The 27,250-nt window shown below is 42.1% G+C and overlaps 2 protein-coding genes across 3 annotated transcripts; both read right to left on the reverse strand.

Moving 5' to 3' along the window:
• Nucleotides 1-419: 419 nt before the first annotated feature.
• On the reverse strand, nt 420-9,131 carry serpinf2b (serpin peptidase inhibitor, clade F (alpha-2 antiplasmin, pigment epithelium derived factor), member 2b). Of its 2 annotated transcripts, none has more exons than XM_089013222.1 (9): nt 8,989-9,131; nt 7,069-7,139; nt 6,932-6,991; nt 5,914-6,190; nt 4,009-4,152; nt 2,879-3,067; nt 2,668-2,810; nt 1,335-1,539; nt 420-839 (listed from the first exon to the last, which is right to left on the reverse strand). In XM_089013222.1, exons 2-9 carry the CDS (start codon nt 7,120-7,122, stop codon nt 493-495), a joined length of 1,419 nt encoding a protein of 472 aa, XP_088869348.1. In that variant the 5' UTR covers nt 7,123-7,139; nt 8,989-9,131; the 3' UTR covers nt 420-492. The 2 variants fall into 2 exon arrangements, with proteins under 2 accessions (XP_088869348.1, XP_088869347.1); XM_089013221.1 differs by lacking the exon at nt 8,989-9,131 and adding an exon at nt 7,207-7,264.
• Nucleotides 7,240-26,475, reverse strand: wdr81 (WD repeat domain 81). The gene is made up of 13 exons (XM_089013218.1): nt 26,223-26,475; nt 24,520-24,981; nt 19,735-23,237; nt 19,136-19,243; nt 18,066-18,265; nt 17,807-17,988; nt 16,326-16,491; nt 15,352-15,517; nt 14,526-15,269; nt 13,724-13,869; nt 13,465-13,647; nt 8,989-11,269; nt 7,240-7,312 (listed from the first exon to the last, which is right to left on the reverse strand). Exons 2-12 carry the CDS (start codon nt 24,879-24,881, stop codon nt 10,943-10,945), a joined length of 6,087 nt encoding a protein of 2,028 aa, XP_088869344.1. The 5' UTR covers nt 24,882-24,981; nt 26,223-26,475; the 3' UTR covers nt 7,240-7,312; nt 8,989-10,942.
• Nucleotides 26,476-27,250: the final 775 nt, after the last annotated feature.

Raw genomic sequence — 27,250 nt, forward strand, 5'->3', positions numbered from 1 at the left:
AAGAGAAAACGTAGAACCTGACGTCACGACGATGCATTCGTAGACTTCCAGAGAAAATTGGAAATTCGGCCATACAGTACTGCACCTTTATTCGGACCACTCGTAAAGTTTAGAATTTCCCAGAGACACTTTAATCTTTCACAGTGAATTACTGAACACAACATCGCGACTTTAATAACGACAAATTATTCCAAATCAACCACATGTATTTATTTCGTATATTTTATCATGTAAAATTATACAGAATGGCTGAATATATGAACTTGGCCAGACATGTGTCATAAACTAAAAAAAAAAGCATACAGTTTAGTTTGAACTGTAATGAAAAAAATACATCATGATTTTGCATCCACACCAACATTTCAACTGGAATATGTTTACAAATAAAGCGAGGAAACCTCAACAAATAAAACACGGAATGACATTTTCCCATCATTTTAATTGAGCATTCTCATACAATCACAATGCTCTTCGATGTGGACGTGATAGTCGTTACTTAGGAGGACCTCCAAATTCTACCATTTCATTCTTCTCATTTGCATCTTTTTCCATACTTTTAGATTCTCCTCTTGGTAAAACCGCCGCATCGGGATTGGGGTTGTTGATAACGCCCATGAAGACCGGCACGTGCGTCTTATCGTCCACAAGGGCGAAGAAGAAGGGATGGTTTAAGTAGAACACCGGGTTGGATGAACGTGAGATGACAACCGTGGTGGCCACGGAGGCCTCGGCTCCTTCTTCGTTGATCTCCATGGTAGCTTTGTGGAGGATGCTGGACACTAGCAGTGGTCCGTCGGCGATGTCGGCAAGATTGGGGCTGGAAAATATGTCTCCGAGGCCTAGCGTGGAGGACAAGATCAGGGAGGGACTTGTGACAAGCGTTTAACTCATTCACGAATGTATTCGGGAATTGAAAATATGAATAAATGTCATTTTTAAGCGCCTTTCAAAACTCTCAAGGTCATTTTTTTTTTCAGTCACAGGATCAGTTTTTCTCTGGGTGAGCAGCGGCAGCCACACGCGCCAGGAAGCAACTTAAACAGATAGAAAGCTAGCTAGCTATCTAATAGATAGCCAATCGAGGTGGTTTGGTGTTCTTCCACTGAAAAGTAGTCCGCCAGCCATTGTGGCGCGCCGTGTGTTTCCCGAAAACTAGTTCAAGATTATATTCTCGCAAATGTAATGTTTGGTAAGGCAAAAAGTTTGTTAGGAAAAGTAGTCGTAAACCGAGGTATCACTGTACACTGCCATTTGATTCTTACTCTGGCTTAAATCATAACAAGACTTTAAATGTCTTGCATCTGTGTGACTTTCTCCCATTTATTTTCACTTACCCAATTTTGTAAAGACCTCTTGTAGCTCCTGAGCGTACTCCATTTTAAATTTGGGAACCTTCACGTGAACAACTCTTTGCTTGGGCAGACGTGCATAAATGTTGGAAATATTCAGCTTGGGAGCAAGCGAGGACACGTTCACATGGCCGGTCATGGGCATGATTGCTAAAAAGCTCATCCCCTTTACAAATGGGAAGCTTGTTACCTGCGCGGCGGGAAAAAAAAGACAATGTTATAAAAATGGAAATCCATGAGTTGGAAGCGGTTTTATTTCTGATGAGATTGAGATGAAAGTGGTGGTGTTTTGAGGGCAGGCAAAAAGAACAAAATATAGCCATCTCACTTGCTGAACTGAAGCTATTCTAGAAACAAGTTGTTACAAGGGCCCGTGTGAAATTTCAAGTGGGATAACACCAGAGTATACACTTAAAGGACAAGCGACACCATTTTGTTGTTTCCTAACTGACATCAGAAAAACGTTTTATAGCATCTAAAATACCCAAATTGCGCAGGATGATATTTTTAGTCAAATGCAAAATACCAATAAAAATAACTTAAAGTGTCCCAAAATCTGCAAAAAAAAATTGAGCTGCGAATTGGGCATTTTCAGAAAGTCCCGCCCCCATTTCGTGACGTCACGCCAAGACGTCACGAATTGCTAGTGAATCAAAACAATGGCTTCAGATTCAGAGAATATGCTTTCTTGTTACACATCCAGTTATGAATATGATTCAAATAGTTCTGAAGAGGAAAGCATACATGTTTGCAATCCATTAAAGAATTTATTCCGTGCCATCGTGAGGCAACATTGAGGGCAGATGTCTCAACGAAAAAGAGGCACAAAATGGCGACCTACTGTGGCCACCTCCGTTTGATAAATTCCTTATATGGCGCTCGGACGCCCTCTTCTGGCGGCTTTTGGGTGCAACACAAGGTCCCCAGACCAAACAAGTACAGCAAAATACATTGACGTGATGGAAGGACCGCTACAATGCGTCTTTTTTTACGGTCAGGGGCGGTCCTTTAGTGACGTCACATACGGACTCGTCACCAACTCAAAAACAAGACTTCCTGAATATTCAGTGCGAGTCTTAACACGTAAAATATAGCTATATGCGGTGGAATCTTATTAAAATACGCTCAGTAGAAGTCATTTGAAGCCATTTCATAAATTATGGACACAACTTGTCCGGAGACGTCGGTTGTCCTTTAAGTGACAATGACAAAAACCCTGGCAATGGAGTGGAAACATTTTTGCACATCGTCTGCTAGTGAATGAGTTTATATTGTGTAAATATGAATTAAGCAAAAAAATCCAGCCATTTTTTCTTACCTGAGACTCCAGTTCACTGTCATAAAGAAAACTTAAGGGATATTTAGAGCTTTCCATGACGTCGACATTGACCATGTGCTTGTCGTCCAGGAAGAATGCACCCTTGGTGGTAAAGCGTGGGTCGAAACGTGCCTCCCATTCGCCTGCAGCAAAAACAGGCGGGACGTCACAGATATAGAAAAGCACTTCCTCGTTTGGGATGATGGATAACCTTTGAAATGGATGGCGTTGATCAACATTAGCAGCATGTTGGGCGGCAACGCGGACAGGAAATTCTTCATCTTCCCGTTGGTGGCGTTCTCCACCCAGTCGTTGAGTTGCTTCACGCTCTCCAGGACGACTGGCTCAGAGTCATACAGACGTTTGGATTCCTGGAGAAAGTCCTCCTTTGGTTGAAACCCTAAAATAAAAGACCTACGTTTGCACGACAATCACCAGGAATGAATTACAGTGATACCTTGGCTTACGAACTTAATTGCTTCCCAGACAGAGTGTGTAAGGTGAAAAGTGTGTATCCCAAAAATTAATTTCCCATAGGAAACCATTAAAATGAGAATAATTCGTTCCCTAGTCCCCATAAAACATAATTTACAACTAATTGAGCCTTAAAATTACACACAATATACCTTATTTTAATGTATAATAAATGCGCTATGGTATTGCAATTAAAGAAATAAACTGTATTGTATAATAAAGTGGTTTTATTGACCTTTGTGATGGTCGTTGATGGCTTGATGGATGGAGTGGCCGGTTTCATCAGCATTAAACACTTGATGAGGAACGTAGCCTTCTTCTTTCACCATCTTGAGGAATGATCCTTTGTAGGTGCTTTCTCTGCGATCATTTTACCTTGTTCCTCATCAATTGTGTTCTGTTTCGCTGGGTTGATAGCTTTTTGCATCAAGTGTACAGATGGCTTGTGCGGGTTATTTGTGGAGCCTGATTGATGGGAATTTTAACCTTGCAGTCTACACTCTTCCTGTGAACTATCAAAGTTGAAACAAGTCCAAATTTCACTGTTTTCTATCCATTTTGTCACTCTCTCTCTGTCGTCTGCCTGTCTCTTTAATGTTTAAACCACCTCCCCGCACTGCTGCGTTCTTGACCAATCACGTGGCTTTAACCGACGACTGGGGGCGGGGAATATAAGACCAAAACAAGCCGGCTGCCATTTTGTTGTCAGGCTCGTTTGCGAATGACACATCACTCATTGTGGCAGCTCCGTGTGTATCCCGAAAAATAGTTTGTATGCCAAGGTAAAATTTTCATACATTTAACATTCGTCAACCAAAAAGTTCGTAAGCCAAGGTATCACTGTAAATACTTTTATTTTCTAAGGACCTTGGCGCAGGAAGATGCGGGTGGCAATTTTCACATCACTGCTTCGTAGCTGCCCCAAGATATGATGGACGGCATGGTGGAAGCATGTGATGGCGTTACCATGGAGATGTTGCATGAGGAGCTCTTCAGTTTCGTTGACAGCACCTGGGAAGAAGAAAATGTGACGGAGCTATGAGATGTATCATATAAGGTAACATACGAACATTCGAAAAGTTCCACCAGGTGTGATTGTGAACTGTCGCAGCTTGGAATTGAAGCGGATTTACAGTGGAACCGCCGCGGCTTGGAATTGAAGCGGATTTCAGCGGGACAGGAGATGTGATACAGTCTCATTTTGTCAAGGGATGCTACAGCTTCATGTTTGCTTTCAACATTTAGCCTCTAGCAGACGTGCACATTGCACCATGACGTCCCTAATCCACTGGTGAAAAGGACGTTTTGGTCCTATCATCTTTCATCTGGAACTGCTTCATACAACAAAGAAGGTGCAGAAAGTGCTTAAAATTGAATATGTGTCATTTGTGTTGTGTCACATTATTTGGTATTTTAGTTTTGTTATTGTTTTGATCTAACGATGGCGCCGCGAGAGTGGCTGTCTTTACAGCAGCTCCTGTATTTTGTTTTTCTACTTCTTCCTTTCCTTTCCTCTTCCTTTTCCTTTGCTGCGGCGAAATGTACATTTCTCCACTGCGTGACTAATAAAGGCTAATCCTAGCCAATGAGAAAATAATATAATGAATCATCACAATAGGCATTTTAAAATTGAAAAACTCCAGTTAAATTAATTTAAATAGATAAAAACAACCATACACAAATCAAATACATGTACTAGATCACAGACGAGTTTTAAGTACAGGTAAATGCAGTCCATGTCATTATTTTTCAAGTTAAATTGCAATGCATGTGTCTTGAAGTTCAATAATAATAATACATTTCATTTCTAAGCACCTTTCAAAACTCTCAAGGACACTTTACAGTCACTGGATTTTTTTTTTTTTTTTGCGCGGGTGAGCAGCGGCAGCCATTCACATCAGCGTTCACTCTACCCGGAATAACTAAAAAAGATAGAAAGTTAGTTAGCTAAGAGACAGCTAATAGATAATTAGCTAATTAATCGATATACAGCCGTATAGCTAATAGATATGTAGCTAGCTAGCCAGCTAATAGATATAATAATAATAATAATAATAATAATAATAATAATAATAATAATAATAATAATAATAAATGTAATCTCTAAGTGCCTTTCAAACTCTCAAGGACACGTTACAGTCACAGGATTTTTTTGTGCGGGTGAGCAGCGGCAGCCATAATAATAATAATAATAATAATAATAATAATAATAATAATAATAATAATAAATTTAATCTCTAAGGGCCTTTCAAAACTCTCAAGGAAACTTTACAGTCACAGGATTTTTTTGTGTGCGGGTGAGCAGCGGCAGCAATAATAATAATAATAATAATAATAATAATAATAATAATATATTTAATCTCTAAGGGCCTTTCAAAACTCTCAATGACACTTTACAGTCACAGGATTTTTTTGTGTGGGTGAGCAGCGGCAGCCATAATAATAATAATATTAATAATAATATATTTAATCTCTAACCGCCTTTCAAAACTCTCAAGGACACTTTACAGTCACAGGATTTTTTGTGCGGGTGAGCAGCGGCAGCAATAACAATAACAATAAAAAATAAGTGTAAAAATAATAGTAAAAATAATAATAATAATACATTTAATTTATAGGCGCCTTTCATTAATTTTTAAAGTGTTCGATTAACTGCCAGCATAATCTAAAGCTTAATCGACAATTAAAATAATCACCAGCGGCAGCCCAATTTTCAATCCGCTGTGTCAAATGTTTAAAAACCGCCATATGTGACGGGTGTTAGAATCCTACCTAGAGCCAGCTGAGAGAGAGCCAAGGCGATGCTAAAAGGCGATATGACGACATTGGGTTGCTCTTGCGTCGTCTTGAGATTCTGCAGCAGATGCACGCCCAACTTCTGAATGGCAGCGGCGATGGCATCCGTGGATTCGGGGTTCCGACCAATGGACACACAACCTTCATCCTCCTCCGATAGGTCCTCTACGTCTGGTGCGCTGGCTGTCGCCGTAGATGCAAGCGGACTGGCAGTTGTGCTGGCGGCGATGGGCTCCGATGTTCCTTCCTTTATCTGGAAGGCGATTTTAGGATAGTTAATATAGCAGAGATGTCAAAAGTATCTGCCACTGCTCACCCGCAAAAAAATATCCTGTGACTGTAAAGTGTCCTTGAGAGTTTTGAAAGGCGCTGTATTATTATTATGATTATTGTTGTTGTGTAATGATGATAATTTTATGTTACTTCCAGATTGAGTGAACGCTGGCGCGTGTGGCTGCCGCTGCTCACCCGCAGGAAAAATATCCTGTGACTGTAAAGTGTCCTTGAGAGTTTTGAAAGGCGCTTATAAATGACATTTATTATTATTATTATTATTATTATTATTGTTGTCTAATGATGATCATTTTTTATAACTTCCGGGTTGAGTGAACGCTGGCGCGTGTGGCTGCCGCTGCTCACCCACGCAAAAAAATCCAGTGACTGTAAAGTGTCCTTGAGAGTTTTGAAAGGCGCTTAGAAATGTAATGTATTATTATTATTATTATTGTTGTGTAACGATGATCATTTTATGTTACTTCCGGATTGAGTGAACGCTGGTGCGTGTGGCTGCCTTTGCTCACCCACAGAAAAAAAACCTATGACCTTGAGAGTTTTGAAAGGCGCTTATAAATGAAATGTATTCTTGAAGGTGCTCCTTATAATCCCATCCGTTTTATATATGGAAAGTTTTAAAATGGCGGTGCGCCTTATGTAGTGTGGAAATATGGTAATCAAAATGGTGACTTTGTTACAACAAACAAATGAAAAGACCGACCTCTTTGCTGGGAGTTAGGGGAATCAGAGCCACGGATGGCGTCAACTCCTCTTCTGCCACCTGAGACAAGAAAATGTTGAGAAATTCAAGTCTGTGTGATTTTATGATTGGAAATAATGAGAATTTGAATGGCTTACAGTCACTCCTTGGTTGTAGAGACAGATGAAGAGGAGTGTCAAACGAAGGTCCATGTCTGAATGGAACACAACTGGAAAAGTTTTTTTTTTTAGTATACTGTAGCGTACAGAATTGTACTTTTTTGGATAGTAGATCACCTTTTTTTTAATAGATTTTTTTTTGGGGGGGGGGGGGGGGGGTTAATTCTCGCCGGTTTACAAAACTGTCAAAGTCGCGCTTCTTCTTGGTTGGAAACTAAATGACCTAAAATATCACAAGAACAAAACATTATTCTGGATCTTGAAAATTTCTCATTCCCAAAAAGCAGTGTCTGAAACTCATGACAAAAAGTTAGCGGACACCAGGGCAGACAACTCTGAAAAGTTGCCTGCCCCATTTTTCACAGTTTGAAACAATAAGATGACTAATCGCAAAAGAAAAAAAAAACATTGTTGCAAAGTACAGGTAACATCCGACTTACGACCGAGTTCCGTTCCGACCAAACGGTCGTAAGTCAAAATGGTCGTAGGTCGAAATCCATTCAAAATGTTGAATAGAGACTCGGAGGCTAAATGACTCACAAACTCCCCCTCTTAAAATGTTAAAAATAGGGTCTGGAGGTCGTGGTTGTAAGTACGGGTGGTCGTAAGTCGAGCACGTCGTAAGTCGGATAGTTTTTTATTAAGGCGTTTTAATGTGCGTTCAATTTCTAAGCGACTTTCAAAACTCTTAAGTACATTTTACAGTCACACATTATAAGATACAGATCAAAAGCGTCGTGGAAAGAAGAATTCATGTGACTTGTAGCAGACGACGCAACGCAAACATTGCATTGTGGAAAATGACGTAGAGTGCATGGACAAACGACCAACTGGAGCAAAATCATCAGCAAGGGATATTTACGATCAATAAAGCAAGGGAGCATTTGTGGTAGGTACATCCTTCATAAAAACAATCCTTAATACAGGTAACATCCGACTTAAGACGTGCTCGACTTACGACCACCCGTACTTACGACCACGACCTCCAGACCCTATTTTTAACATTTTAAGAGGGGGAGTTTGTGAGTCATTTAGCCTCCAAGTCTCTATTCAACATTTTGAATGGATTTCGAATTATGACCATTTTGACTTACGACCGTTCGGTCGGAACGGAACTCGGTCGTAAGTCGGATGTTACCTGTACTTTACAACAATGTTATTTTTTTGCGATTAGTCATCTTACTGTTTCAAGTTGTGAAAAATGGGGCAGGCAACTTTATGGCCGGGCAGGCAACTTTTCAGAGTTGTCTGCCCTGGTGTCATGAGTTTCAGACACTGACATTTCATTTCTAAGCGCCTTTCAAAACTCTCAAGGTCACTTTACAGTCACGGGATAATGTACGTTTACGTTTTGTAGCGTCAAATTTTGTTAGCTTCTTTTGAATCTTTCTTGTGGGGCTGAGGTTCTGTGCGTCTACTTTGGAAAATGATATGCAAATGCACGACCTTATAATGCTCGGGAAAGACGGAAGCACGAAACAGGCTTCTGATTGGCTCCCGTGCAGAGTTTGCAAAAACAAAACAAACCAAAATTCAGACATTTCCAAACCAAATGAAGATTTTTCGAGATCGGAATAATTTATTACGATTTCGAAATCTTCGTTCAAACGTTTGCTTTATTGTATAAACCAAACGTTTTGTAAGTTGTACGCCCGGTGGAAAAAGTTGAACGCCCCGGGCATCCGGGCAGACGTTATTTCAGACACTGCCAAAAGTGTCATCAAATGTTCAGAAAAACCATTTAGAAAGAGTGATTTTTCCTTTTCAAACTCTAAACATAGTCTGTTACTTCATTTCAGGCCTTATTGGCCTTGTGCCTGAACGCACCAAAGTTCAACAAGAGCACATTAAACACACAAACATGCAATATTTTCAATATATACAGAATAATCATCTTACCTTAAATTAAAATAACTAAAAAAAAAAAAGCTGGCGTATCGTCCCCCTAAAAAAGGCGCGACGAAAGTGAGTGCGGACGGCACAATTCCTAACGAGTCAAAGTTTGGCTATTGCAAGGCTAAACGGTTAAAGATCAACCCCCATTGATCGGGGCCTCATTGAAGCCACTATTTGTTTGTAAATGCAGCACTCCGAACTTCATACACTGCTCAATATCAAAGTATCCACAGATATATATGTACAAATATATAATAATACACCAAATAATGGTTGATTAGCAAAGTGAATCAAACGTGGGTAAATATGTGTGTGTATGGGGGGGAGGGGAGGTGGGGGTGTTGGATACTGAATCACACTGGATTTTTCCCGGATATGACGAGTCGCTCCGTGAAGATAAGAGAACGTTTGTTTTGCAAACCATTACTCAATTTTAGGTCCGATTTTAAGTACAGTGATACCTTGGCTTACGAACTTAATTGGTTCCCAGAAATTGTGTGTAAGGTGAAAAGTATGTATCCCAAACATTAATTTCCCATTGGAAACCATTAAAATGAGAATAATCCGTTCCAAAGTCGTCCATAAAACATAATTTTCCACTAAATAAGCCTTAAAATTACACACAATACATTATACATTATAGATTATATTCTTGTGAATTTAACGTTCGTAAGGCGAAAAGTTCGTGAGACAAAGCGTTCGAAAGCCGAGGTATCACTGTACTCACATCACAGAATACATGACGCTTCTCTACAAACACGCCAGGGAACTTTGTCCAAAATTCGGCCAGAGTAGAAATACCAAACATACAACAAAACCTTAAAGCAAAAAAGAACAACATTAAGACATTTGTTTTTATTTAACCAAATGATAAATAAGTGTAACCTTTGACCTCTTGATTAATACCCGATGACAAATTCGAGTTCTAAGCACACCATTGGGTCAGTTGATGATGATAGAGCTTCAACAAGAGTAAAAAAACAAAAGGGACAGTATGTATCTGGGTTTTCGAGATTGTAAAAATACGATAGACACCAAAAGCCGTTTCAAGTGAAATTCGGGTGCTAATTTCTGGATAAGAATTGACCTTTCATGAATGATTGCGTAAAAATGTTCAACTACAAAATCTCGGCGTTGACTCTGACCGTTGAGATGGTCAATGCTGTTCAGAAGACAATTAAAAAAAAACATTTATTCAAGGATTTAAAATCATTTCACGATTTGAATCTAGGTGTTCACGAAAGGCAGCCTGCCCTTTTTGTTTTTTACTTTAACACACACATACACACATTTTGATCGAGAAATACTGCATAGTTTAGTCCGTAGTGCATTGGACAAAGGTCAAGGGTAGGTCAAAAGGTCAACTTTGTGGGTATTGGGTGAGGATGTGTCGATTTCAGTGATGCCAGACCAAATGCATGTGCATGTCTATTTATTATATGAAGCATCTGTGGGTTTAATATTATTGGGCTTTTTTTAAAAATAGTTATATAATAATAGTGATGTAATAATTGTGATGTAATAATAATAATAATAATAAGAGAAATAATAATAATAGTTTCTCTGAGGTTTCATTTGTGTTTAAAATTGCATCCAATGCTCTCTCTCATGTGCCTGCAAATAAATGCTCTACGGAGTGTAAGTTGGATATTTATATTTATATTTATTATTTATTGTCTATAGTCTATGTTTTATTTTTTATCATTTATTTTTTATCATAATTTTTTCATCATTAATTATTAATTATGTATTATGTATTATTTATTATTTATGTTTTTTTGGAAGAAAAAAAAGAAAAAAGTGGTCCCTGAGAAGGTCTGTAACGGGATACAATCACCTTTTGGCTGGCCCAAAAAGAAATATACTTTTGGAAAAAATGTACAAGACTTACGATACGTGAACATTTTTCAACCGAGTGCTGCTTGCTTGCTTGCTTGTTCAGGTTGGGCAGTCAAATTCAAGCCAGTAAGCGGATGGCGCCGTTGTCCGAGCCCAGCAGCAGAAGCCTTTTGATAGGCAGCACAGCCAAGCTGGTGAGCGTTCCTCGGAAGTTCTCAGAGCTCAACTTGGTGCTACTGATGGGACTTAGTGAGATGTCTACGATTGAGTACACACCGACCTTATTGGCCATGGTACCCGTAACGATCTCCGAGTTGTAGAAGTCCAAAGCGTGAATGGCATCCGATTGAGACTTGTAAAGACGCAGGGGCTTTTGTTCCAGGTCCTTCCAGACGGCCAGGGTGTAATCGGTGGACGAGCTAATCACCAAGTTACCCTCAGCAGCCTGGAGGGTGAAACATATAAAGAAGTTCATTCTTAAAGATGTCAATCAAAGGCTTTCTTTTGTAGATTTATGGAAAACATCTGTTCCCTCCTACTGGACCCTCCGCACCCTGCCCACCACCTTTTCCAGGGACTCCCCTCAGGCAGGCGCTACCAGGCGCACCAAATCCGGCAGACATTTAAACAGCTTCTTCCCCGAAGCTATAAATGCTAATAATAATAACACATTTATAAGCGCCTTTCAAAACTCTCAAGGTCACTTTACAGTCACAGGATCAGTTTTTCTTTGGGTGAGTAGCAGCAACCACACGCGCCAGCGTTCACTCAACCTGAAAGTTAATCAAATATAGAAAGCTAGCTCGCTAGCTAATAGATAGCTAATAGCCAGCTAGATTGCAAATAGAGAGGTAGCTAGCTAACTATCTAGCTAGCTGGCTAGATACTAGTGCAGCGGATTGATTCAAGCGGATTTATAATAATAATCATGATAATAATACGTTTCATTTACAAGCACCTTTCTAAACTCTTAAGGTCACTTTACAGTCACAGGATAAGTTTTTTTTGTGGGTGAGCAGCGAATCTGAAGCCATTGTTTTGATTCTAGAGCAAGGCAAGGTGTGACGTCACGAAGAAGGGGGCTGGACCTTCTGAAACTGGCCATTTATTTCCAGGGTTATTTTGAAGTAATTTTGGGACTTTAACTCATTTTTATTGGTGTTTTGCATTTGACTAAAAATATCAGCCTGCGTGTTTTGAGCATTTTAGATGCTATAACGTTTTTCTCATGTAAGTTAGGAAACAAAAAAAATGGTGTTGTCCTTTAAGAGTGAATACAAAAACACAAAATGTTCACCATCCGGTTGGTGTTTCATCATCAACAAAGCAGAGAATGCGCGTGCTTGTATTACTTGACACCAAACAGAAATCCGCGGGGTGCCAATGGGAGCCGTCGCGCTCCTTTTCTAATGAGTAACCTATGTCCATATTTGCATGAACCCGAGCCGAGCCTTTAAAAGCACAGGCACAATCCTTGACCCGGTCTGAGGTTAAATAAAGTTTGCTCATCCTTTTGGTTTGTTGACAGCAGATTGGCCGGGTACAATATCTGTCCACCCTCCCTGCATCCGTAACCTACAAACCTGTCAGAATAAAAGCTCATAGGTGAGCTATGTGAACACATATGATGAAACTTGACCAAAAAACAAAACAACACCGATGAAACTCCGACGTAAAAAAAAATGCTAATTAACAGCCTAATTGTATGGGGGATACAATGTTAATTTCAAGCACAACTAACGTCTCCGGACAAGTTGTGTCCATAATTTGTAAAATGGCTTCAAATGACTTCTACTGAGCGTATTTTACAAATATTCCACCGCATATGGCTATATTTTACCTTTTAAGACTGGTGCTAAATATTCAGTCTTGTTTTTGAGTTGGTGACGAGTCCGTACGTGACGTCACTAAAGGACCGCCCTTGACCAAAATCAGTGTGTGTGTGTGTGTGTATAACATATTTTCCGCATATTTTGCGACCTATGTACGGTTCATTATTCGATACAAATACAGTAAAGATTCATTGTATTGTATTGTATTCCCTTTAGCACAGCTCCATCTATTGGATGCATAAGGCTGGCGCGAATGGCTGCCGCTGCTCATCCGCAGAAAAGAAGATGCGCCTTCTAGTCCGGTGCGCCGTATATACATGGAAAAAAGTTTGAAAATACACCATTCATTGGGGATGTGCCTTATACACCCGGACTATACGGTATTTCTGAAATGTCTATATTTAAGGTACCGGCCTTATTTGGGTTGTTTTGCCCAAATACGTAACAGCAGCAGTGTGACCCGAAGTCTTTCAGCCCACGCCTTGTTCAAATAGTGAGACGTAGTCACAGAATGGAGTTGCAAAAAAACACACTAAATAAATACATTAAAAGAAAATAGACTGAAGTGGCACATTTGTTTTTATTCGTTTTTGAAAATGACTTATGAGTCGCAAATAAGTTTGTCATAAAATGTATTTAAAAACCCCTAGGATAAAAATTGCAGCGATGGCAGCAAATGTTTGCAAATTAACTCATTCAGTGAGAGGCGATGTGCAAAAATGTGTCCACTCCAGTGCCAGGGTTTTAGTCATCGTCACTTGAATATTAGGACATGTAATGTCATGCAAACATACACACGCTCACACACCTTCATTTGGAGGATATCTCCTTCGTGTGCAGGCCAGCCTCTCAAAACCAATCCCGTCCGCGCGTCGAGCAGGACGATGAAACCGGAGGAGAACCCCGCCGCTATCGTGCGTCCCGTCGGACTAACAGCCAAGTATCGGATGAGCCCGGCACTTATGTTGTTGTACGCCAGCCGAAATTCATGCTGAGGGGGGGGACACGGTGTATAGATTTGTTATTTTCAAATGGAAGACTTTTTGATCATTGAGATAATTTCATACCTGCAATCCCGGTTTGCGAGGATCGATGAAGCGGAGGACGGAATCGGCGCTTCCGAATAAGACGCTGCAGTGTGGCGCAGGCATGGTAGTGACGGCTGTAATTGGATTCTTCCCATCCACTGCTTCATATGAGCGGATTTGCCTCCCTGGCACACGACAAAAGAGGATTTATTTGATTTCAAAATGAAAAGACAAATGGTCTTTTGACAATATGCATGCCTACACAGCTCCATCGACACGACAGGAAGTACATAATAATAATAATAATAATAATAATAATAATAATAATAATAATAATAATAATAAAAATAATAATAATACATTTCATTTATAAGCGCCTTTCAAAACTCTCAAGGTCACTTTACAGTCACGGGGTAAGTTTTTCTGTGGGTGAACAGCGGCAGCCACACACGCCAGCATTCACTCATCCCGGAAGCAACTCAAATAGTCGGAAAGCCAGCTAGCTATTGGATAGTGGAATATATAGCTAATAGATAGCTAGACAGCCAACAGCCAGCCAGCCCACGGTCAGCTAGACGGCTAATAGCCAGCTATCTAGCTAATGGATAGCAAATAAATATAGCCAGATAGCTTAGAGCCAGCCAATAGCTAGCAAGCCAGCCAATGGATAGCAAATAAATAGCGAATATAGATAGCCACATAGCCAGCAAGCCTACAAAAGTTGCGCCAGTCTATCAAAATGCGTAAAAGCCGCAAGGCCGCTGCCGAGTTTCAGCCCCGTGTCGAGATATGATGTTTTCGATTATTTTCTTCAAAATGTCCGACCAGGTAAGCACCTCACCTGTGTACTGGTCCCAAAGGTGCACCGTGCCATCGCAGCTGACCACCTCCTGTGAACCTTCCAGTTGTCCGACATAGAACACAGACTTCCTATGGTCCGAATACGTTAGCCTGGGCTCCACTTCCTGCGTTCCATCGCCGCGGTTATAGAGCGGCCAAAGCTTCACGGTCTTATCTTTACCCCCAGAGAGGAAATAATCTTCCCCTGCCAGCGGTGCCAAACACTTAATGGCGCCCGTGTGACCCAGAAAGCTCTGCAAACGTATCTGATGGAAGTGAAAATGGGGATCATGATGATTCAGGCCAATTTCATACTGCCAGTAGGCCAGCCAGTTGCCCTGCAAGGACCGTCCACTACGAGATAGTTCCTGCTTCAGAGCGCTGTCTTCCGGAGGTGGTCCCATCGCCCACGATGAGGAGAAATGACTTGCGCCAATGAACGGGGTTGTGCCAGATGAGGCGGTCGTGTTCACGGTGGCACCATAGTAAGAATCCCCCCATACTTGGATTCGGTTTCCGACTAGATGGCTCCCAAAAGTTCCAGACTCTGGGAGGTGGTCTCTGAGTTGGGTGGAACTAGTAGGAGAGAGGAAGGGGCTGCAACCGGCCAGTCTGTTGAAACCAGAAGAGGAGGAAAGAGCCATGTCCACTCTTGACACTGCGTGACTTACACTGTCATGGTACGAGGAGACCATTTGCCACACCAGTTCATGGTTTGGAACCAGTTTTCGGATTGCCATATCACCTAGAAGAACCAGAACGTACTCTCAGGAAGGCCAACGATACCATTTTTCCAGGTTTAGCTACTAAAACAAAGCATTTCTTACCAATGAGGCAATAAAATGGGATGTAGGAGGCATGCGCCATCTCGGTGCTAAACACCGACTGCAGTTCCTCCAGGACGGACAATTCATAAGTCACGTTGGACTCTTCGGGTGTGTTCACATCCACCACCGTGACCTCCCCTACAACTCTGCGGGGTGCACTTTCCATCTGCAGCGGGGAAGAATCAGATCCAAAAATCATATCTGAACAAGAATGATGAGCGCTACAAAGAGAAAGTTTTCGATTTTGCTATAAGAGGAACAGGAAGTCCAAGATGGCGCCAGGAGATGTGAGACTGTTTCTTTTCGTCAATGGATTCGTGTTTGCTTTTAACATTTAGCTTGTAGCAGACGTGAGCATTTCACCATGACGTCCCTGATCCACTGGTGAAAAGGAGGTTTTGATCCTTTCCTCTTTCATCGAGAATTACTTCGTGCAACAGAGAGGGTTCAGAAAGTGCTTAAGATTGAATGACTGTCTTTGTGATGTCACATTATTTTAGGTTGTTTTGACTTCAAGATGGCGCCCTGAGAGTGGCTGCCTTTACAGCAGCTCCTGTATTTTGTTTTTCTACTTCTTCCTTTATTTTGTTGTTTTAGGTTCTTTTGACTTCAAGATGGCGCCCGCGAGAGTGGCTGCCTTGACAGCAGCTCCTGTATTTTGTTTTTCTACTTCCTTTCCTCTTCCTTCCATAACTTTGCTGCTGTGAAACGTAAATGTCTCCACTGTGAGACGAATAAAGGCTAATCCAATCCAACTTTCTTTCAAAGGCACATACTGACAAATTCATACTGTCTTTCTCATTCTTTCCTTGGCAGGTATGCTATTTTCTGAGATCTTGTCGCCTGTTTCTATTTTTAGTTGCGTTTTCTTCTGCCTGCGTGTGCCTTTTTATTCTTCTAAAGTGAGCTGCGACAGCCCTGCCTGCCACGAGACACTTGTCAATTGATGCAGTGTCAAAAAGAAAAAAATGTACCTGAGGCCGCAGACAGTGCAGCAGGGAGAAAACGGCAAAGAAGCGGCTAAGTGTGTCAGCCATGTGCTGCTGCACCATCTCCCTCCCTATGCGTAGGCAGATGAGAGCCATCAGGCTGAGTGTCTTGAGACAGACGATGGTTCGCGTCTGCCCTCCGCTGGGGAAACTGAGCACAAGAAGTGCACAACCGGGTCCAATTAATTACAGTGATACATTGGCTTACGAACTTAATTGATTCCCAGACAGAGTGTGTAAGGCAAAAAGTGTGTATCCCAAAAATGAATTTCCCATAGTAAACCATTAAAATGAGAATAATCCGTTCCCAGGTACCCATAAAACATACTTTCTAATTTTCTAAGCCTTAAAACTACACAAAATATACCTTATTTTATGTATAATAAATGTGCTATGGTATTATAATTAAAGAAATAAACTTTATTGTATAATAAAGTCATTTTATTTACCTTTGTGATGGTCGTTGATGGCTTGATGGACTGGATAGCTTTTTGCATAAAGTGTCTCAAGGAGCTCTGGGTTGTACATCTTGAAGTTGTGATATTGCATAGCAACAGATGCAAGCAGACACACTGGAAACTTCATTAATAGCTGGTTCCCTTGCTTGTCTTTTCATTTCAAACTGAACTGATGGCGAGTGCGGGTTATTTGTGGAGCCTGATCGATGTGAATTTTAACCTTGCAGTCTAGACTCTGGCTTTGAACTATCAAAGTTGAAACAAGCCCAAATTTCACTGTTTTCGATCCATTTTGTCACTCTCCCTCTCTGTCGTCTGCCTGCCTGCCTCTTTAATGTTTAAACCACCTCCTGCTGCGTTCTTGACCAATCACGTGGCTTTAACCGAAGACTGGGGGCGGGGAATAGATGTCGGCAGCCATTTTCTTTTTTGGAGAATGGCTTCACTCTCTCTCTGTCTGTAGCAACAGGCGCCATTTGTCTTTTATTCGTGTTGTCAAGCACGCATACATTAATTTATTTGCCTCCATGTTTATTTATTTGTTATCTATTAGCTATCTAGATTGCTATCTATCTATTAGCTATCTAGCTAGGGAGCTAGCTATTATTTATTTAGCTATCTAGCTAGTTAGCTATCGAGCTAGCTATCTAACTTGTCCTGTGACTGTAATGTGACCTTGAGAGTTTCGAAAGGCGCTGATAAATGAAACGTATTATTGTTATTATTAGTAGTAGTAGATTGTAACTCAAATGTTCGTAAGGAGGGGAGCTTCTGTATAAGGAGCTACAGTAGAGGCTGGGGTGATGCACTATTTCTACAAGGGGGAAATGGAGTCTGTGACTGTTGACAGTCGTTGCGAGACCTGTTGTGGCTCAATATTACTTCACATATAAGGCGCAGGGTAAGTTTTTTGAAGAAAATGGAAGATTCTTGGGTGCACCTTATACACCGGAAAATACGGTAAAAATACAAATTAAAGCCAGTACGGCGGTTGAAAGAGTATTTTACCCCATGTGAGGGTTGGTGAGCAAGTCGAGGAGCGGCAGTAGCACATCCTGATTAATTTTCATGAGCATGTCCATTAGCGTGGTATCAGACAGAAAAACCACAATCTTCTGCGTTAGTGCAACCGCACCCAGAAGGCCGGCCTCCTTTCGTGTGTTGAGACGCTGCGAGGACGGCGGAGACACCTGCAGACATTTTCAAAAAGATTGTTTTACAATACTTGAAACAGAGTGAGTGTTAGACTAGTGGTAACAAGATTCACCAGGTATCCTATGTATGGCAGGTACTGATAAGTCAGTACGGGTTCGCCGTAAAGCTGAGCGATGTATATGAGACAGTCCAGCACAGGCGCGGCGGTCTGGTCGCCCACGACGGATCGCTTTTCATAAACGCTGCCCATTCCTACACTCTCCGGAGGTCTTTCCTCAGGTCCAGGAATCACAAATTGATGACTTTCGGGGCCTGTGCTCAGAAGGCAAAGGGAATGATGTTTGGATATTGACAGTCATTTAAAGGACAACCGACACCTCCGGACAAGTTGTGCCGATAATTTGTAAAAATCACTTCAAATGACTTCTACAGAGCGTATTTTACAAAAATTCAACGGCATATAGCTATATTGTACATTTTATATTGTACATGTACTCACGCTGAATATTCAGGAAGGCTTGTTTTCGAGTTGATGACGATGCCTGACGTTTTGGGTACTTTGTTTGGGCTGAAAACTTCGTGTTGATGGCAAAATTAGAAGGAAAACCATAAATAACGTCATGGTGAATCGTTGTGTTGCACCAAGACTACTATTTGATACTAGTTGACACAAATTCCCAGCACACAAATCAGCCCATTTCCAACGGGGCTTGGCCGCCATCTTGTGCATTTTCTGGGCGCTACATTGGAGTCCAGACGCCTCAAAATGAGGCGGAAAGACTTCTTTAATCGATTGCAAACATTTATGCTTTCCTCTTCAGAACTATTTGAATCATATTCATAACTGGATGAGTAACAAGAAAGCATCTTCTCCGAATCTGAACTCCCTGAAGCCATTGTTTTGATTCTGGAGCAAGGCAGTTTGTGAAGGAGTATCCTGCCTTGACGTCACGAACAAGGGGGCGGGACTTTCTGAATCTGCCCAGATCCGAGCTCATTTTGTGGCAGTTTTGGGACACTAAGTCATTTTTATTGGTGTTTTGCATTTGACTAAAAATACCAGCCTGTGTGTTTGGGGTATTTTAGATGCTATAAAACGTTTTTCTGATGTCAGTTAGGAAACAAAAAAAAATGGTGTCGGTTGTCCTTTGATGTACTGCAATGCTATTGATGTCAACGTACCAATGTAGCAATTGGTGAGTAATCGCAGCAAGTTCCTGGCCACACATCGAGAGGTCACCGTCGGTCCAAGTTTGGCTGAGAGCCACCGAATAGTTTTGCAGACTGTATCTGTGACAAAAGATTTTTCATTAGCCATTAATTCAAGTCATTTTTTTTTTTGTTTTATCGACAATGACTTTAATGTCTGTGGTCGACATTAAGAACATCGCATGCACACTCTTTCACAAACAGTGATGTGAAATGTGCCCCCCCCCCCTGCCCGTCTCCGCACGATGGGGGACAGGGCTTTCAGCTGCTCTGCCCCCAAACTTTGGAACTCACTTCCTCCCAACATTGGTAACATCGATTCTCTTTCCACCTTCAAATCACATGTCAAAACCCACCTATTTAGAATCGCATTTTCTGTGTAGCTCTTTCTCTTGTTCCTATATACAACTGTATTTTATTTATTGTATTCTATTTGTGATTGTATTTTATTTATTATAGTACCTATGCTTTTCTGTGACTGTGTCTGTGTCCTTGAGAGCTTTGAAAGGCGCTTACAATGAAATGTATTATTATTATTATTATTAAGTGCTCAGCTTGTTCACATGGTTTACCGAGAAGTATTTTTTGCTCCTTCGCCTGCGATTCCTCCGACGGATCCTGCTCGACCTCTTCCGCCTGGTCCCCCATAATGACTTCATCTTCTATTCCCATTGCGTTGACAAACTCACTCTCCAGAGTGGTAACAGTAGCGCACGAAACTTCCGTGCAATCGGAGAAAGAGAGATCCAGTTTGGGGGTTGAAAGGTCATCCGTCGCCGCTTTACAATCGTTTGATTCGGTTGCTTCTTCTTCATTCAGCTCTGCTCCCTCCTCTCCCTCACTGGCTTGTTTCAGGTCCTGGCTGCTGTCAGCTGATTTAAGACTGGCTTGATCCCGCGTAGAGTCTCCGTCGCCTGATGAGTGTTCGCTTGCGCTGCTTTTGTCGCTAAGCTTGCCCACGCTCAAAGACTCGTGGTCCTGGTCCTTAGCGGTCGAATTCTGGTCCACCTGTTTTCCGTTGTCTCCCCTTGTGCTGTTGACATAAAATTCATTCTGAAAGTCCTCAGCCTCTGAGAGAAAGACCTGGTCATTGAGACTGATGCCTGAGGCGTAGTCCACCAGACCGGCGTCCCCGACGCCTCCACTGGGCCCACTGCCACCACCCATGTTCCCACGGACAGATCCAGATGAGGAACGTACATGACCAGCTTGAAACCCCTCCTCCTCTTCCTCTCCCAGAGTACAAGTAGCACTGCGCATCCCTTTGCAAGCTTCTCCGGCCGTACTCGCGGTCCAGCTTTCAAAGCCGGTGAGGACCAGCAGCACATGTGGGAGCAGGTTGGACAAGAAGGCCTGCAGACCGAGCCTGACGATCAATTGCAGGATGAAACAGTCTGTATAGAGATAGAAACGTCCCCGAAGACAGCGAGGGTTCTCAAAGACATTGACCAGTGGCTTTAAAAGGTACTTGTTGGCATTCCTCGGACCCAGGACTCTCGAGATGGGTTCGAAGAGGTACCAAGCAGCGTAGACGGCAGTGGACTCTTCAAGCATGAGGGCCAGGATGAAAGGCAAGAGAATCTCGAGGCCTTCAGCTGTAATGTCGCCTCGCAAAAGTGTTTCTAACTGTTGCCACAATTGGAAGACGACGTCCCTTCCTTGGAGTCTACATACAGTCTCCATCTTGGCGTGGTAGGAGAAGATAAAGCGATGGAGTGCCGCAAAGTAGGACGGGAAAGGAAATGGAGTAATGAATGTGTTGAGTATCTGGGAAGGGGTTGGAGGGGGGAGGCCATCACAGATGGGATCATAGTTAAAAAGAAGAGGGCGTTGACACTGCTGTGCTACCCCAGAGTGTTTCTTGATTGGCAGCAGTTTCTCGAGAGCATGATGCAAAGAAAGCGGGATGTCCCGGAAGCCGAGAGAACACATTTTCAAAACAGTGTGGAAACGTTGTCTGAGGGAAGCACCCGGTTTTAAGCCTCTGAATTTTGAGGCGTAAAATATCTCAGCAATGAGGACACCAAGGGCCTGCATATCTCTTTCATAAAGCCTCGTGAGAGACAGCGGTGCATCCACCGTTCCGGCCTCACGTTCTGAGGGTCCTTCAGGATGCAAGACTTCGCTGTGCAGACTCTTCACCAGGAAATTATTCAACTTCTCCAGTTCTTCTAAAGGCTGCAGTGGATTGAAGCCCTCGGGGAGAAGAATCTTGAAGGAAGGATCGTCTGCATTGGTGGTGGTCACGCTTCCCTCCGTGTGCTTTTTGATTACCGGCCCACCTCTTTGGAGCACGGTGCTACGTACCCCGGGCACTAAGGCGCTTGGGAAATCACTGGGGAAAGAATTCGGGGAGTGAGACATTATGAGTGCTGCCTCCCCGATCTTCCCTCCCGCTGGATTGATCGTAGGCAGTGGACCAGAGAAAGTGGCAGAATTAGATGAACCCGTGGACATTAACGAGTCCAAGGCCTCGGTTCCTTGCTCAAGCTCTTCGTCTTTGTCAAGCATTGTCCAACCACCGGACTCGCACCCTGTGGACTCTGGCACCATTCCATCCACGGAGGCGGGCGCCGTGTTGATTTGTGGGATGTGTAGTGAAGGCACATCTAGAGCAGCGAGGCCTACGAGTGGAGGTTCTGCCGGGGCATACTGGGAAGCGGATAAGCGAGGTGGGTGGGGCTGGTCAAACAACTGGACCACCCCATACGTAGTCAGATGGGTATGGTTGTCTACTAGATGCAAGCACACATTCTTAGCTTTGACTGCGTCTTTCCCCGACAGCTTGAAGCCAAAATTGAGGTCGATCCAGTGGTGCAGGTTCTTAGACACCTCCCTGCTCTCCAGGAGGCGTCGATGAACCTCGATAAACTCCTCGTAGGACTTGCACCAGGAAGGTACCTCCAAGTCTGGCATGTCAGGGTGTATTGAGCAGAAAATAGAAGGGTCTGTGTAGAATTCGGGAATGCACTCGTCGGGCGTCCAGCTCTGCATGCGCTCCATATTGGAAGGGTATTCGTTCGGCTCCCACTGGGACCTCACGTGGCTACACAGCACCCACTTGGGTGTCTGCCGGGCTTTGTAGACATAGTATGTAATATCTGAGAGCACGTCCGACACATGATGAGGTACGTGGAGGTGGTCCGATTGTCCGGTCCCACTTGCGCTGACTGATCCACATAAATCCCCCCCAGCGCTGACTCCTCCTATACCGCTGCCCGCTGCAGCCGCCAATGCTTCTTTGGTCATCTCATAGGTGAAGTCTAGCTGCTTATCTCCCTTATTGAGCCTGAACTTGGATCGACGGAGGTCCCGGAATTTTCCAAACGGCACTGTGAAATCCACCACCCATGGCAGCACAGGGTGGTAATTTGGGTCTCCCTCTCGTCGCCCCGCTAACCTGTTAAGCTCCATCAGGTAGCAAAAGTTGCTTACCCGACCGTGGACCCAGTCAAGAACTAAAGTTTTGAGCTCATCAAAGCAATCCTTGCAAAGGGTTTTGTTTTCCTGGCTTGAACATACGGTGACCCTTGGTGGGGCACTTTTGGTCGGATCATCAGCGCTTGGGGGATCCAGTTCCTCATAATGGGCAAGGTTGATCTTAAGTCGGCTGCATAGCTGCTCGTCCACCGCAATGTCCAGCAGGGAGAGGTCGCCGCAGGACAGCCCGGCGGTGTGACACGCCTGCATGGCTGTCAGCAACTGGTAGAGAATGAACAGAACTTTGGCGTGACTATTGGCAAGTTTGGCTGGGCTGAAGGACACGATGTCATGGAGTGAATACTGCGTGTAAGGTAGAACCACATAAAGCATCTCTGTCGTCTCCAGCAGACAATCGGCTGACAAAACATTGGGACACAAATGGTCCAATTTTGGCTTGGAAGAAGCCGGTAAGAAGTTGTCCTTTTCTTTAGCCGGAGAGAGAGACGGTGACGCTTTTTCACATGAGATGAAAGCAGAGTTGAAGAGCTTTTGAAGGGAGTGTCGAACGGCGTCCGCAGCAGTGACATGCATCTGCTCACTGATTCCGGCATATGGCTGCACAAGTCTGGAGTGGGCTTCCCACCACAGATTCCTGAAAAAAAAATAATCATTGAGACACACTTTGAACAGTCGAAATGTAAACATTTGGTTCAACTTTGATATTTACATTTATTGGTGTAGCGGTGTAGTCATGCTTAGTGGCTCTACAGTGCTTTCTACCATCTTTGTGGCTCCTTTTTTTCCTGTTTATGATAGTTGTCCATGTTATCATAATAATAATAATAATAATAATAATAATAATAATAATAATAATAATACATTTCATTTATAAGCGTCATTTAAAACATTCTGGTAGTTTTTTGAGGTGTTGTGGAACAACATTATATGTTACATTATAAAGGACAACCGAGACCTCCGGACAAGTTGCGTCTATAATTTGTAAAATCACTTCAAATGACTTCTACTGAGCGCATTTTATTAAGATTCCACCGCATACAGCTATATTTTACGTTTTAAGACTGAATATTCATGAAGTCTTGTTTTCGAGTTGATGACGATGCCCTAAGTGACGTCAAGGAAGGAACGCCCCTGACCGAGAAAGCGACACACAATGCATTTTGGGTACTTATTTTCACCTGAAAACACCGTGTTGATTGCAAAATTAGAAGGAAAACTACATAAATAACACGATGGTGAATCGTTGTGTGTCGCAGCCAATTGCCATAACACACATAAAAAATGTGTAAGTTGACACAAATTCCCAGCGGACAAATCAGCCCATTTCCAACGGAGCCTGTGCGCCATCTTGTGCATTTTCTGGGTGCTACATTGGAGTCCAGACGGCTTGAATTGATACGGAAGGACTTCTTTAATCGATTGCAAACATTTATGCTTTCCTCTTCAAATCTATTTGAATCATATTCATAACTGGATGAGTAACAAGAAAGCATCTTCTCCGAATCTGAACTCTCTGAAGCCATTGTTTTGATTCTGGAGCAAGGCAGTTTGTGAAGGAGTATCCTGGTGTGATGTCACGAACAAGGGGGCGGGACTTTCTGAATCTCGCCAGTTCCGAGCTCATTTTGAGGCAGTTTTGGGACACTTTAAGTCATTTTTTATTGGTGTTTTGCATTTGACTAAAAATATCAACCTGCGTGTTTTGGGTATTTTAGATGCTATAAAACATTTTTCTGATGTCAGTTAGGAAACAAAAAAAATAGTGTAAGTTGTCCTTTAAGAGATAAGCAAGCTGTATGTGTGCAATTCCACAACTCTACAATTGAGAAAGAGTGCTTCCTGTAAGCTGGGCAAAAAACCCACAAACGTTACTTTGCTATGCTTCACATAGTGTGACTTTTTTGTGTGTTAAGTACCTGACATTATGAAGTGACACATGCTGCATGGTGCTAACGTACGACTCCTTTGTTGATGAGTCATTCAGATGAAGACACGGATCTCTGACCAGCCTGTAGCCCAGCTTGCTTTTCCTTAAACCCTGAATGCACACTCGCGTCCAGCCAGGTGGCAGTTTAGCTTGCGAACACTGCAAGTATGTACGAATTTCCGCCTCGCTGATACTTTCCAAACGGACGAACCGCACAAACTTCCTGTCACGAAGAGCCGTCAGCCAGCGCACAGACACTAGAGCGACCAGCTCCTGTTGACGGGTCCCGGCGCCCACATGCCGCCGGTCAATTCCCAGGTCTTTTTCCACGGCGCACACCAGCCAATCCATTTTGACGTGTTCAGAGCTATAAAGTGTCCAGCTACACTCGCATGGAGACAGGAGGACTCTTTAACTGTAAGGACACATTTAATTGCTTCTCACATATGTCCTGAAAAGAAAGAAAAAAAAACAGAAGAAAATGAGGTAGTGGCGGTATTGCACGCGTACTATAGTAGCCACGTGATTACATGACACCAAAGACTCAAATCACATGATGTACCATAAACCAAACCGTAATTTGAATTCCACCAAGGTGGATCATTGTCTCCTGCTTTAAAAATTATGTGAGGTGCAAATATAGAACAACTGAGTTAATTGTTAAATCCAACATTACGAAAAATCAATTTCTTTTTGTAGGTACAGTAGTTCAAAGTGTACTGCCATTGATCAAGCTAGTCTAAAAAAACAGACAATGTATATATTGTGCTATATCGAATGGCTTTTATAATAATACATTTCATTTATAAGTGCCTTTCTAAATTCTCAACGGCACTTGAGAATTTTGGCAAAGGATACGTTTTTCTGTGGGTGAGCAGCAGAGCAGCACCCACACACACAACCCGGAAGTAACTCAAATAGATAGAAAGCTAGCTAGCTAATAGATAGCCAATAATAATAATACGTTATTATTATACATTGCATTTCTAGCTAATAGATAGACAGCTAGCTAGGTAGCCATATAACTAATAGATAGCCAGCGACCCAGCCAGATAGCTAATAGATAGCCAGCTGGGTAGTAATCATAATAACCATCATAATAATAATGATGATAATAATAATAATAAATGATATAATAATACTAATAATGAATTATGCGTCCTATAATTTCGTCTCGGTTGGCCTATGTTAAGCGCTTTGTTACATCTTCAGCTGTTAAAGCGCTATATAAATCAATAGTGACATACATATTTTGGTAAGCGGTAAAAATTAAAGTGAAACATTAATATTATATTTCGCCTTGAATTTTTGGAAAGCGCTATTTATTATCACAAACTACACTTCTAGGGTGTTAGAAACTCGTTTTAGTTTCATTTAAATGTTTCAGGCATGTTTATCATCCAACCTCACTCAAATTTACAACATCGATCAGGTGTAAAGGTTTGACGTTAAGTTTTAATTTACCTGTATAACCGATATTCAAATAAAGCTAGATTAAATACCGTAATTAATAAACGCAACGTTTAAAATGCGTTCGTTGATTTACAAAATTAGACTAGAAGCATCCTTGAGCTTGACCTGAGTTAACACGAGGGTGGCATTAAATTCATATTTCACATTGATGTTAGACATTAATTTCATATACGTTTATTGTAACATAAAAAAAAACAAGTCGAATTGTGTTTGACTCACCTGGGATAACTTTGGAGTTTTTTTAAGGCGGTTCAGAACCTGCCAGCTAGCGTCAAGCTACCAGCACCGAGTCGTCTTAAATTCCGGCATTGTGAGCGTGTTATAACATTTGACACCTCCAAACGAGGCAAAAAAGAAAGGAAGGTGGACGACCCTCCCCTCCGTTTGCTGTAGGAAGCAAATGCGCGTCAACGACCAGAACGTGTCCAACTTGTTGGCGATGCTGGTGGACGCGAGTCCGGAGCCATGTTTGGTGAAGAGGCGTGTCACGTGACATAACACCAGGCTCTGGTCTTGTGACTCACGTGACCAGAAAGAGGCGGCAAAACGTTGGGCTCGTCCAGGAAAATAAAACGAAGATTCAGCTGATGTTATAATTATGAAAAATAATAATAATAACAATAAATTGAATGTATAAGTGCCTTTCAAAATTCTCATATGTATTTATTTAAGTGTTTGTTTATGTATATATTTGTATTTATGTATGTATTTGTGTTTATGTATGTATTTATATATTTGTTTGTTTATATATATTTATGTATTTATTTAAAGGTTTGTTTATTCATTCTAATAATGAAAGAACTTCCGGGTTGAGAGAACGCTGGCGCATGTGGCTGCCGCTGCTCACCTGCAGCAAAAAATATCCTATGACTGTAAAGTGTCCTTGAGACAGGCGCTTAGAAATGAAATGTATTATTATTATCATTATATATAACCATGTACAATAATAACTTGGCTTCGGAACTTAATTGGTTCCAAGACAGAGTGCGTAAGGCGAAAAGTGTGTATCCCAAAAATTCATTTCCCATAGGAAACCATTAAAATGAGAACAATCCGTTCCCAGGTACCCATAAAACAAAATTTTCTAATTTTCTACGCCTTAAAACTACACAAAATATACGTTATTTTCTGTATAATAAATGTGCTATTGTATTTTAATTAAAGAAATAAACTACTGTGGTACTAAAGTGGTTTTATTTACCTTTGTGACGGTCGTTGATGGCTTGATGGAATGGCCGGTTTCCTCA

The sequence above is a fragment of the Hippocampus bargibanti genome, linkage group LG14, assembly GCF_051943395.1.
Source record: "Hippocampus bargibanti isolate YZ-2025 linkage group LG14, ASM5194339v1, whole genome shotgun sequence".
In the NCBI taxonomy this organism is placed as follows: Eukaryota; Metazoa; Chordata; class Actinopteri; order Syngnathiformes; family Syngnathidae; genus Hippocampus; species Hippocampus bargibanti.

Bases quoted from the DNA above. Each gene is read 5' to 3' on its own strand.
- serpinf2b (XM_089013222.1), bottom strand. From the start codon at position 7,122: ATGGACCTTCGTTTGACACTCCTCTTCATCTGTCTCTACAACCAAGGA. The intron at 2,811-2,878 runs GTTATCCATCAT...TTTTTGCTGCAG, and splicing joins CAACGCCATCCATTTCAAAG to GCGAATGGGAGGCACGTTTC. The intron at 840-1,334 runs GTAAGTGAAAAT...CCTCCACGCTAG, and splicing joins AGAGGTCTTTACAAAATTGG to GCCTCGGAGACATATTTTCC.
- wdr81 (XM_089013218.1), bottom strand. From the start codon at position 24,881: ATGGATTGGCTGGTGTGCGCCGTGGAAAAAGACCTGGGAATTGACCGG. The intron at 18,266-19,135 runs GTACGTTGACAT...TTCTGAGCACAG, and splicing joins ACTCACCAATTGCTACATTG to GCCCCGAAAGTCATCAATTT. The intron at 16,492-17,806 runs GTAAAATACTCT...TCTTGTGCTCAG, and splicing joins CTCACCAACCCTCACATGGG to TTTCCCCAGCGGAGGGCAGA.